At 50.1% G+C, this 13,125-nt stretch overlaps 1 protein-coding gene across 1 annotated transcript in view; it reads right to left on the bottom strand.

Moving 5' to 3' along the window:
* The window catches only part of LRP4 (LDL receptor related protein 4), a 51,595-nt gene extending 40,491 nt beyond the window's left edge, over positions 1 to 11,104 (bottom strand). Inside the window, exon 1 of the mRNA XM_032356889.1 lies at positions 10,804 to 11,104. Coding sequence (XP_032212780.1) covers positions 10,804 to 10,855 — 52 coding nt within the window. The 5' untranslated portion in view covers positions 10,856 to 11,104. The remainder of the gene's footprint in view (positions 1 to 10,803) is intronic.
* Between the last annotated feature and the right edge of the window lie 2,021 nt (positions 11,105 to 13,125).

Here is a 13,125-nt window from a genome sequence, read left to right on the forward strand (position 1 = left end):
CTCCTAGGGTCTTCCTGGGAGGTTGACCAAAATCGCGCCACTTATACCTTGCCTCCCTTGCCTCAGCCACCTCACCAATTTCTCACAGCCTTGTTCTGAAGGAAAGAAGGGCGGCATCCATTTGGTGGTATATCACATGTAGTGGCACGTTGTAGTAAAGAACACAGATTTTGGAGTCAGAGAGACTGGAATTCAAGTTCTGGTTCTACCACCAGCTCTACAACTTTGAGCAAGTTGATTAAGGTCTCTGAGCCTCAGTTTCCTCATCCATGAAATGGGCACCATGTAAACTGCTGACCACAGGACTAGCATATGACAAAACCTTTATAAAAATACAACCATCATATTTTACTGAGTATGTACTTACCAGATGCCTTTCAGATGCTTGCTTGCTTGCTTGCTTTCTCTCTCTTTCAGATTTTATTTATTTATTTGACCAGGGAGAAGGGGAAAGCATGCAGGGGAGGCAGCGGGCAGAGGGAGAAGCAGGCTCTCTGCTTCTATCCCAGGACCCTGAGATCATGACCCGAGGCAAAGGCAGCCGCTTAATTGACTGAGTCACCTGGGCGTCCCTCAAATACTTTTCTAAGTGCTTTTCTTATGTTCCATCACTGAATGCTCTGACACCCCTGGGAGGTGACACTGCTATTATTGTCACCATTTTACACTTAAAGACACTGAGACACAGAGAGGTGAAGTCTGCAGCAAGGTCACACAGGTACTAACGGAGGACTGAAGCCAGCATTCACACCCAGGCAGATTGATCCCAGAGCCTCTGTTCTTAATCACTTCATTTCACTGCCTCCCAATAAGTAGTATCGCTATTACAAGAGTTTCCAAAAGGTGGAGGTCAAAAAGGGGAGTGTCCGACACTGAGACTGCGGGATCCCTCTCCTTTATGCATTCTCGATTAGCAAATAGACAGCGAGTTTGTGGATCTCAAGCAGTCAGCTCTCCTTCTGGTCACTGCTCAGACTGAAGACCAACGTCTCTTGCCCTGAAAGTAGTGAAGCAGGGACAGTCTGGAGACCCAGCGCTTTGAACCAGGGCCTTCATGTTGTGTTGGTCCAGAAACGAACAGGGTTTCTCACAACAAATAATACTATTTTGTAGTTACTCTTCAGAGATTGCAAGGCACATGTGCACGCCTACTTGCCTTCACCTTTAATCATTAAAATAACCTTAAGTAGTGACTGCAGTCCCCACTTAATAAGTAAGGTCATCTCCTTCGGCCAAGGTCATGGGGTAAGTAGCAGAGCCAGGATGGCAGCCCCATTCTGACCCCTAGACCAGTACTCTTCTCTTAATGTGACCTCAGGATCTGGACTTGCAACAAGCTTCCCAGAGGCCACTGATGCATCCTTGAGGTTAGAGAGGCACTGCTCTCCACCCTCCCATAGAACACTCAGCTGCAGGGCGGGGGGCACACCTGTCATTTAGCGGCTCACGGTGGACAGTGACTGTACACAGCTACTGAGCAGCTTTTTCAAGTTGAACCAGGAACAAGAAGGCTCACATCCAGTGAATGCTGGGATAGGACGGCTACCAGCAGGAAAGGGATGACAGCAGAAAGGGTGGAACCATCACTCACTTATCATCAGACAAGGATTTCTGTAACACACCGGAAGTTCTCCTCTCTCCTCCTGCCCACTGGTGGCAGTGGTGAGGATATTAACCTCATTGAATGAAGATAAATGATGTGAAATGAAATAAACTACCTCCAGGCCAATCAAGGGACCAAGCCCCTGATTTCAGCTCCTTGGGCAGCCTACACAGTCAGTGTGTCTCACTGAAAGGGATGCCCACGGAGCGAGACAAAACTGACATAACTAAAAGGGGTGGCAGCAAGGAGCCACTTAGAAATGAATTTTGCCTCATCCACAAGATATCTGGAATCGGGGGGTGCCTGGGTGGCTCAGTGGGTTAAGCCGCTGCCTTTGGCTCAGGTCATGATCTCAGGGTGCTGGGATCGAGTCCCGCATCGGGATCTCTGCTCAGCGGGGAGCCTGCTTCCCTCTGTCTCTCTCTGCCTGCCTCTCTGCCTACTTGTGATTTCTCTCTGTCAAATAAATAAATGAATAAATAAATCTTTAAAAAAAAAAAAAGATATCTGGAATCGGGAGAACCCTGAGCACCTGTAAGCAGCCCCTGTTTCAAAGGACAGAGCTTGCTTAGAAAACATCAGAACCAACACCCAAAAAGGTCAACGGTGGGCAGTAGGAGGCCAGGAAGTGCACCCTTTCCTGATGCTGCCCCACCTGGACCCATGCGGCCCCAGATAAACTGAAAGCCCCTTGTCTGTTCTCCAAAGGCCCCCTGTTGCCTCCTCTTTTGGTAGCATTTAGCCGCTATGGGATCACTGTTTCCAGACCACAAGCCTTCTGGCAGTTGGAACTGTATGACAGAGTTTTCTCTTTGTAGTCACAGCGCACAGCTCAATGCTTGGTATGTAGTAATCAATCAATACATGTTTGTAAAATGAAGGAATGCAGGAGATCTTCAGCTAGAGTCTTGTGCGAGTTGGAGCCAAAGGAAAAGAGGAGCCCGGAATATCAGGAATAAAAGTAGTTATTTCCTACCTAATCTGTCCCAAAGAAAACAGGAATCTTCTTTTTCAGGTGGTGTCCTGGTCCTACCCAGTTCAAAATCACTCTCTTCTCCTGGAAGAGCTCCTTTTGCCCGCTGGATTGGCAGGCTGTGATATGGACCTGTTATGATTCTACTTTTTTTTTTTTTTAAGATTTATTTATTTATTGGACAGATCACAAGTTAGGCAGAGAGGCAGGCAGAGAGAGAGAGAGGAAGGGAAGCAGGCTCCCTGTCGAGCAGAGAGCCCGATGTGGGGCTCAATCCCAGGACCCTGGGATCACGACCTGAGCGGAAGGCAGAGGTTTTAACCCACTGAGCCACCCAGGCGCCCCTCTATTTATTTCTGTCCCTAAGTCCCTAGAGGCCAGCCTCACCTGGTGTGAGAAGACTGGGTGAAGTCTTTTCCCAGTGGGATGCCTCAGTAAGGGGCATCTTCAGACACATGATTACTGGTCCGTCTCTTGCCACTCTTCACCATGGTACAGAAGTTCGTAATGGTCAGCCTCCCAAGTTATGAGGCAGGGGAGCCTCATGTTAAGAGCATGGGAACAAAACTAAGCTAGTTCCTGGCTGTCTGCCCCTGGGCACGTTATTTAAATCTCTTTATACCTTAGTTGCTCATCAGGAAAATCTGGATTAGCGTAGACCCTACCTCACAGGGACATTATTAGAATTAAATTAGTTAATTCATAAACAGCACTTAGCATAATGCTTGGCACATACGAGGCTCTCAGTAAACGACAGCTCTTGTTATTACTATGATAGAATTTGACTCACCGAGAGCGGTCTTATCTAGCCACCCCATGATTAAGCCCTGCTATTTCAGGACTCAAGGTGTCTAAAAATTCTACTGCGGGCCAAGCTGCAGTGTCCCCCTCAAGGGGTTAAGCTGGTGGCATGAATGACCACAGGAAAAGGGGGACAAGAGGACTCTGGCGAGAGTCCTCCTCAATGCCTTTCTCCGGAGGAGCTCAAGGCTCATAAGTATCCTTTGTCTTGGCTTTATCATCAGTCACTTCCTAGGAGGCAAGTATAGAAAAGAGCACTCAGAACCGAAATCACAGAACAATTCAGAACTGGATTAGCTTCCTCTATTGTCAGATGGGGGCAATAATAGTACCTCCTTCACAGGCTTGCTGGGACGTTAAATGAAATAATACATATGAAGTACACGGTAAGGATTAATAACACAGTTACTGATCCCTTCATCTTCACCTAGATCTGTCCTCTCTCTCAACCCAGTAACATAGCTATGATACTGGGCTGTCTCCATCCAAGTCCTCAAAAGTCTACTTACCCTGCCCAGCAGCTCAGCCAACAGATTTCACAAATCCAGCATGGCTTGGATGTGGCGGTGCTCTGCGAGGGGCTGCTCAAAATACTGCTTTCCTCTCCCCCTACCTCTCAAAACACAAGGTCCACACAGTAATACATGGCTTCACGAGAGCAACAAACCTCATCTCTCTTCCTGGGAGCTTTTTAAAGCCTCCTTTGGGGCGCCTGGGTGGCTCAGTTGATGAGGCATCTGACTCTCGATTTCAGCTTAGGTCATGATCTCAGGGTTGTGACATAGAGCTGGGTGTCAGGCTCCACACCGGGCGTGGATCCTGCTTAAGCTTCTGTCTCTCCTTCTCCTTCTGCCACCTCTTTTAAGTAAATAAATAAAGCCTCCCTCCATCAAAAGCATGGAGAAGTTAATCTTTATGCATTGAGAATCCATGAGAAGATGAAGACTGAAAACAGAGAGGGGAAGTCAATCTAAGAGAGAATATAGATAGTTCCAACCTATAGCTTGGATATAAAATATTTTGTTATAGCTTGGATATAAAATATTTTGTTATAGCTTGGATATAAAATATTCTATACTAACGGGTTGTATGGGTTAAAGGCTTAACAACTTTGGCTCTGGGTTCAAATCCTGCGCCAGTTACTCAGAGCTGTGTCTGAGCTTTAGTTTCCTATCTGTAAGACAGGAACCTAACATTACGTACCTCATCAGGACACTGTGAGGGGGAAATGTGGTAACGCACCATAAATGTCACAGTGATGGGGAGACAGCAAAAGATTTTATTTTATTTTTTATTTTTTAAAGAACTTATTTATTGGGGCGCCTGGGTGGCTCAGTGGGTTAAAAAGTCTCTGCCTTCGGCTCAGGTCATGATCCCAGGGTCCTGGGATCGAGCCCTGCATCGGGCTCTGCTCAACAGGGAGCCTGCTTTTCCCTCTCTCTCTCTGCCTGCCTCTATGCCTACTTGTGATCTCTCTCTGTCAAATAAATAAATAAAATCTTAAAAAAAAAAAAAAGAATTTATTTATTTATTTCACAGAAAGAGAGGGAGAGAGAGACAGCGAGAGAGGGAACACAAGCAGGGGGAGTGGGAGAGGGAGGAGCGGGCTCTCTGCTGAGTAGGGAGCCTGATGTGGGGCTCAGTCCCAGAACCCTGGGATCATGACCTGAGCCAAAGGTAAATGCTTAAGGACTGAGCCACCCAGGCGCCCCAAGATTTTAACTATTAACTGCCCCAGGAGTCCCTCTGTATTGTTTAGACCACATATCCCAGTTTGCAAGGCAAAAAATGGTTACCCCTGATTCTTCCCAGAAGAGCAGAGATTCTCATTTTGGGGAGATGCATTTTAGAACCATTTGCTTTTACCCCCTCTCTGAACCTGTAGTAGAAACTTCTTGTCTAAACTGCCTGAGGAGTGGGAGGGTAGAAAGAGAAGGACAGAACCCCCCTTTCCTATTTGCTAGGCTCATGGATATTATAACCTCGCATCTGTATTTGGTCACCAGAAGGGTATAGTCGACACAACAGAGAAACTATCTCTTGTCCTCATTCGTGCCCAAAAGGGGATGGCAGGCAGGCTCCCAAGGCTGGGGCCAAGCAAAGGAACATTCGGAGGGCCTCCCCCCACACCCCACACCCTGCCTTGTAGGCCTGGCCTGAAATGCAGCTGCTGGGCTAGGAGAGGCACTTACGGTCTCCAAGCTTTATTTCATGCACTGATCAGGTGTCTTTCCCCATATCCTACTCAGTACTTGCCTGAGCCTACACCCAGGCACGAGGAGGGTTCCTCTCCCCCCAAAAAGCTCTGCCTTGAGCCCAGAGCCTTCCCCTGCTCCAGAAAACCTCTGGTGATAAATTATGCAGCAGCACCTTTGTGTCGCTGCCTTCCAGCCAGATGGGAGGTTTGCTCCCAGTCTTTTGTTTCCGGCTTTGCTCCAATCCTTGGCTCTGCGCAGAGGTGAGGGGGGGAGCTCCTGTAGGCCAAGTCAGGGCTTGCAGCAAGTCCCAGCGAGGCTTTCCCCAGTTGGCTCTCAGGCAGAGCCCTGCCCTGCCTCACTCAGACCCGAATGAACAGGGGAAGGAGTGTTAGGGACGCTTACCCTCAATCCACTCTGCTAGAGGAATGCCTGAGTACAGCGAAAGAATGAAGTTTGCTCGGAAGGGCGTAAAGAGGTGCCCAAGGGGCACCTAAGATGTTTGCTTCTTGCTAAATCAAAAATGCAGAACAGAAAATGGAGTCAACAGACCGCCAGGAAGGCCAATGAATCAGCTCTTCTTACCGGCTGCTCTTGGTTACGGTCAACTTTCCGCAGTCCCCCAAAACATCACATCACTGGCACCGACTTAAAAGGAAGAAACAAAGAGACAACAGGGGTCAAACTCTGGGGTGGAGGAGCTGGGGGTTGGGGGTGGGGGCGAGTCATGGGCTGGAGACCCACATCAATTATCCCTGCACACTGACAGGATTCCTGATTGAAGACGGTAGTCACGAAGGAAGGCGGTGCTGAAATGGCCCAGCCCCCAAATTGGGGCAATTACTACCTTATGAGCTCTGGGGCCTGACTCCTTTCCCAGGCCAGTGGGAGGAAGAGCTTGGAATTCTAAACTGTTCCAGCTCCAAGAGACCTCAGCCAGCACCTCTCACCCCAGGTCACAGCAATCTGAGAGACGCCTGGCCTCATCCCTGATCCCAGAGTTTTAACAAGGAAGCTCCCAGAGGAAAACCCCATCTCCTAGGACCTCTCCTGGGAAAACTAAGTGGCGTGGGCTCCCTAGACCATGGTAGAGAGAGCTTCACAGATCTCCTTTCTGGAAGTATGCACAGGAGGGGAACTATGCTTAGGTTTCATTAGGTTTTCAAGGTGGGGTGGGAGGAAGGGGCAAGATCTTTAAAAGAGAAAAGCAAAAAACCAGGTGAAATGAAGGGCTGACCTTCCATTTTAGCACAGGACACTACAGTATAATGATCTGTTTACCTGGCTCCCATAGTCCAAAGATAAGAACCATCTCTAATCTACTTACGCAAATTTGCTAAAAACCAGCTAACATTTATCCAAGCTTGCAGTAACAGAGTAGTCTGTGTTGAGTATATTATCTCATTTAATTTTTACAATAGACTCCTGTGATAATTTATTACTACTCCAGCTCTCCCCTCATTTACGTATAAGAACTCTGAAGTTCAGGGAGAGTTAAGTGTTTTGCGTAAGGTCACCAAGAAGTACCAAAGTCAACATTCAAACCCAGGGATGCCTCTGCTGCTTAATCACCAAGCTATAAACGCGGTGATTAACATTAGTGCTTGGCAAACGTGTGTTTGCTGAATGAATGAACAAATGAATGGGTGCAGAGCCCAATTTAGGGAATGCTCCTGAGTGTATCTGGGAGAAAGAACCTGAGCCTGTCAGCTCTAAGCTAGATGGAGAGTGATAAGCACAGGCATTCTTTGGAGCTATTTATAGGGCCAAACCCAGGCTCTGCCAGCCAACCAGTCAGTGGGAAGTCTTTCCTGGGACATGGAATCCCACCATGCTGAGAAGGGGAGAAGGACTTCCCTGGCTGAAGATGAGATGCTAATTCAGACACTGTGTGGGGTCCAGATGCCTCATGCCTAGGCAACTGTGGGCAAAACTTGTGACTGGGCTTCACCAAGGAATGTAGAGATTGTGGCGGGAACATGCTCTAATGGACTTACTCAACCAAGGGCATGGAACTGTCTCATAATTATGAGATGTGCCCAATCATTAAAAAAAGGCAAATCTTCCTAAAGTGGTCCCTGAAATTCCCTATCCAAAAAGTGCCTAGTATTGATCTTCTCTACAAAGGAGAAGCGACATAGCCATCCTTCCTATTTCTCCTCTTCTTAGGGATCAAGAGTAGCAGCCAATCAGTAGAAAGAGTGAGCAAAGACCTATAAAATACTCTGTCCTCTGTGACCTTCTGTGTTCTTTGCTGGCCCAGAAGATGGACATGCCCAACATGTTCTGTATCAGACACAGCCAGACTGGTTCCCTTGCACCTGTCATTCTTAATACCCTGTGCCAGTCCCAAAGATGTTATCTGATATTCAACAGGGGACAGAAGAGGAAATCCAAAATCAGTGACAAGCCAAGCATCTTTCACAAGTCCAACAAGATCAGGGACAAGGTCAACCAAGCACCATGACAACAATCAGATGGAATTCTCTGATTCCAGAGAATCAGAGACCATTCTCAGCTCTACGCTTTTGCACTCACCTCAGAAATAGCCTTCTATCTACCTAAGCACCTGAGCAGAATTTTCAGCTTTTTGCTTACCTGGAAAAGATCTCCAAGACAAACATGGTTTCTACTCTTCCAACCGTGGTACACTGCCTGAGGCCTCACCTCAACCCTCAGGAGAAAGACAGCCAGGGCTATCACCAGCAATCAAGTTTCTTAACAAAACTTTTAAGGTTGGAGGGTTATGTAGGTTCAGGCCAAACACATAGGCTCTAGGAAAAGCCCACAGGGCTAGCAGCATCCAAGTAAGCACCTTAAACCTTAGTGTATTTTTTTTAAGATTATTTATTTATTTATTTGACAGAGATCACAAGTAGGCAGAGAGGCAGGCAGAGACAGAGGGAGGGGGAAGCAGGCTCCCTGCTGAGCAGAGAGCCCATGTAGGGCTCCATCCCAGGACCCTGGGATCATGACCTGAGCCGGAGGCAGAGGCTTTAACCCACTGAGCCACCCAAGCACCCAAACCTTAGTGTATTGCACCATAGTATAAAACACTGTCTTCTTCATGAGCCCCTGGAACACAGTATTAGGAAGCTTCTTGGTGATATTTCTGGTTGAGCAACTGCTCGGTCTCATTGGTAAACCATGAATCTGTCCTCTCCCCCTATCCTCTACCTCCCCCAGACCTCCAAGGATGGTTCAGTATCAAGTTAGGCAAAGTTTAGATCTTCCTGCCACTAAGTGTCCTTACACATGGGCACAGGAAGTCTCCCGTGCTCAGAAGTTTCTATGAAAGTTTTTGTCCTTGTCCTTGGATAAATAATAATAATAATAAAGTTTTATCTTTAAAAAGAACCCAAAGGAGTTATCAAGAACCCTCCCATCCTTTCTCTGTGAAGCATTAAATATACCCAATTTTCTACCTCCAGTCTCAGGGCAGAAGTAGTGTATGCACTTTTGACAGCTCTGGAGCAATAAAATTCTCTTGGACAGTCTCAGCCCAGAACCTTCCAGCTCCCCTTTCCCTAGGGCAGAAGGCGACAATCTCCTCTCTGGGTTTGTTGGTATCCGTTTTAGCCTCCCCCCCCCCCCCCACCACTTTTTTTCTTTTTTCCCAGTGCCTGCCATTTCCCTTGATCTTTTTCAAAACTTCCTCCAGGGGGCCGAGAGGAAAGTTCCATCCCCTTCTCTTGCAGCCCGAAAGGGGAACCCCCCCCCCCAAAAAGCATAGCTGTCCCTTTAAGGGGCCCATGTGGTGGGAAGAGCAGCTACATTCCTACCCCAGTAGGGCCGCTGTCCCGACACGCCAAAGAGGCTACAAATAACCTTCTAGGAGAGAGCCCGGGCGGGGGAGAGCACAGTGCAAGGAGGAACGTGGCTCGGCCCGGCTACTACGCGGAGAGGAAGAAGTCGGCGTTAGAGAGGGCATGGAAAAAGTTGTTTAAAATCCACGGGTAGTTTAAATAAGAGACACGAGAACTCTGTTTTGGATTTGGGAGGTAAACCGATCTTTAAAACGAGTGCCCAGGCATCTCCACGCCCTGCCAGGCAAGTTCCAAAATCCGCACAACTTCCACACGAGCTCCCGGAGCACGCTAAAGAAAGACCCGGTGCAAGCCGGGCCAGGGTCTAGAGACCCCTCCATTCCGAACCCCACCCCCTCATCGGGGCTGCGAAAATGAGAAGGTTCGCATCTCCCCCAGCGGAATAGGGTTGGGGTTCAAAGATCAAAGTTCTTTGATCTTTGGGCACAAACTAGAGGGAGCTGCTAAATCACGGAGTACACCCTCGGTGCTAGGCAGCTGCGGAGAACTAGATTCCACTGGAGCCCAAATCACACACAGCAGTTGCGTCCGGGCACCAAACAAGTTATTAATAAGGAGCAGATGAAGCAGCAGTTCTGCTGCCATCCGTCCAGCTCCCCCGAGGGTCACCGCGCGGACCCGGAGCCTGCCTTCTGATGTTCCGCGATACCCGCCCCCAGCCACACTACTCCGGCCAGGACGGCTCTGCCGGAGCCTTCCAGCAGTTTCTTCCCCTGTGTCCCTCCTCTGCCCCTTTTCCAACCCGGTTCCCCCCCGGGAAGGATCCAGGGCAGGAAGCTGATTGGTCGCAGCCAGGAGAGGGAACCCAAAACACCATTAAGGGGAGATGCTGCGAGCAAGCAGTACCCAAAGACCCTCGGTGGAAGCAAGGTCTGGAGTCCGAGGAACTAACTGTTCCCCGAGTAGAGGAATCCCCAGAACCCAAGCATTCCGATTCTACTGGAGCCCAGCTCCGAAATCCGCCCGAGACCCCCGGTCCCTGCAAAGAGGGCTTTTTACAATTTATGGTTTAGCGATCAACCTTGCCCGCCTCCCTTTCTTCGCACACATTCATTCGCACCAAGGACGCAGAGATCCTGTCTTAACCTGAAAGGGAAGCAGCCCCTAGTTCTTCAAAGAGCAGCGAGGGAAGGCGAGCGGGAGCCTCGGATCTTCCCGGAGCCCGGCCCAGATCCGAGCCGCGGAGGGGCTCCACGGCCGCCGCTCTCGGGCTGGAAGAGCTGGGGGAGCTCCTGCTCCTCTCCCCCGCACGCACGCTCAGGGCTGCTGCTTGGAGAGAGGGCGCGGGGTCTGAGGCCCCAGCCCGCGCCGCCCGGTTTGCGGGAGGTGAGTCCTGCAGCGGCCGGACCCACGGACAAACTTTCCCGGCGGGCCAGGAGGCGCGGGCACGGCGGCGCCGCTTACCGTGTGCGCAGAGCAGGGCGCCAAGCAGCAGCGCGCCCCACAGCCGCCTCATGGTGCCGCGGCCGCCGCCGGCGCTCCCTGTCGGCCGGGGGTCCCGCCGGCTCCCGCGGGACAGCGCGGCGGAGGGAGTCGGCACAGGGTCCCGGAGAGGAAAGCGTCCCGGTCCGCGGCGGGCGGGCGCGCCCCGCAAGTCGCCCTCCGGCCGCTGCTGCCTCCAGTGCTGCGGGAGCCGAAGCCGCCCCGCCAGGGGACCGGGAGGGGGTGTCCCGGGCCAGGCCGCCCCGCCCCCAGCGCCGCAGCCCCCGCCACCGCCACCGCGCCTGGTCCCGCCCCCAGCGCCGGGCCGGCCCCTTCCCGCCCTCGGCCCCCGCCCCCCGGTCCCCGGCCCCCACCCGCCAGCGCCTCCTGCGCTGGCCGGGCTCCTCTTCAGGCCGCCCCCACATTCCTCGTCCTCGAGAGAGCCCCCCTCTGTGTCCCCACTACTACTGCTCAAATGTCCCTGACTTAAAACATTATCCCAGCGGCAACTCTCGATCCCTCTCACTCTACTCTGTGCCAGAGAGGAGCACCCAGGCTGACCCAAGTCGCCTGGATGTGACCCCGGCCCCCCTACCAGCCCCAAGTCCAGACTTTATTGATGTCTCAGAATACGCAAGGCTTGCTAATGCATAATCCTCCTAGGTCTTTATTAACATCAAACAAGGGACATCAGGGGGCCTGGAGGGCTGTATCTTAACTAGCATTCTCACTGTCAAAATTCCTTTTCTGAGATTTTCGTCTTGCTCCACCCCCACTCCGGTCTAGGCAGCGTTGTTCTAGGGCTAAATAATTCCACGACCTCCCCTTTTCATTTACTCATTTCCTGAGGTGGTTGTCTGGGTCCTGTCGCCCCAGCTCAGACGTCCAGAATTGACCCAGACATAGTTCCTCCTCGCTGTCTTTGTAAATCAGCGTTGTTAGCCTCTTCCCCCTTCTTTGACTTTCTGATCCTGGCAAGGAAGGAAGGGGGTAAGGAAGTAAGTCTTTCCTTGTACTTGCACTTTCCCAGAGACCGGAGCCTCCTCCGGGCTTGCATCTGTAGGGCCTTACAGCATTTAACTTGCCCCTTACCGCAGAAATTTTTAAACTCCTCTCTTGTCTTCGCTTCATGGCCTGTGCTTTCTCCAGAGTGTATTAATAATATGAATTAATTTTTTTTTGTTGTTGTTGTTGAATCGTGTCTTGTTACTTTTGTCCAAGCCCCCAGCTTCCTTAGCGTCTTCTTACCAGTTTTCCCTCCAAGCTGGTATGCCAACATTCCCCAGCTTTGGGTCTTCCGTAGTCTCCTTAAACCATGTTCCTCTTGCAAGTAATTAGAGTCCAGAAGACCCAAATGCTCCATGTCAGCCGAAGGGAAAGCAATGTGATATCATGCAAAGTGGATATTAGGAGATTTCTCCAACGGCTAGATGGGCATTTCATCCTTGCTTGTTTTCAGTGTTGCAAAGGTTTTCCCTTCAAATCATCATCTTTGACCAAAGCTAACGTGAACTTGGTAACAGAAGCAAAAACAAGTGAAGTGTTAACTCCTTTAGCTGGTACTTCTTTATACTGTTCTGCCTGAAATTTTTACACAGGTGAAATGTGGTTGAACCAGCATCACCACGGTAACTAAAGCTGAGGCATTTTCTCTGTGTGTAGTTCTTCTTGCTGACTGAAGGCGGCAGTCGAGTCAGGTCAGTTTTACGGGATCCCACTGCTAGGAAAGAGTCGACCTTGATGACCTAGGTCACATTAGCCTAAAATCCAGGGAGAAAGAAGTAAAGAGTAGAAGCTGATTCTAACACCCATTCCCCTCACCCCCCACAATGTTTGTGATGTGGCCTTGGCTGGTCTCAGGGTTTCAATATATGCTGTGTATGCTTTTTGACCTGTTGAGAAAGATCTTACAATTCTGGAGACCACATTTTTTTCCACACGAGAACTAAGGACATGTGGTATAATGAATACATTTGTCCCAAAAAATCCAGGACAGGCAGTCACCATACTTTCAATGTCAGGGGATTAAGAATTTATAAACATCTGTATGCGAAGGATAGGTTTCCTTCCAGAAGGCATGATTTATGTTGTTTTTCTGGGATTGAGGAGGAAGGGGGAAGCTGGCTGTCCCTGTCTGACTCAGGCTCAAGAGACTGCATTTTGTGTGTGCATCCCAAGGCCTCCTCCTCCGTGGTTCAGTGCGGTTCTGGTGCACAGAGCCATCCCTGGCTGCTGTGAGTCATTGAGAATATCAATGGGTAGAAACGAACTTCGTGCATAGTCCCTGCCTGGGTCACCCCCTAG

Source organism: Mustela erminea, chromosome 9, assembly GCF_009829155.1.
Source record: "Mustela erminea isolate mMusErm1 chromosome 9, mMusErm1.Pri, whole genome shotgun sequence".
NCBI lineage: Eukaryota > Metazoa > Chordata > Mammalia > Carnivora > Mustelidae > Mustela > Mustela erminea.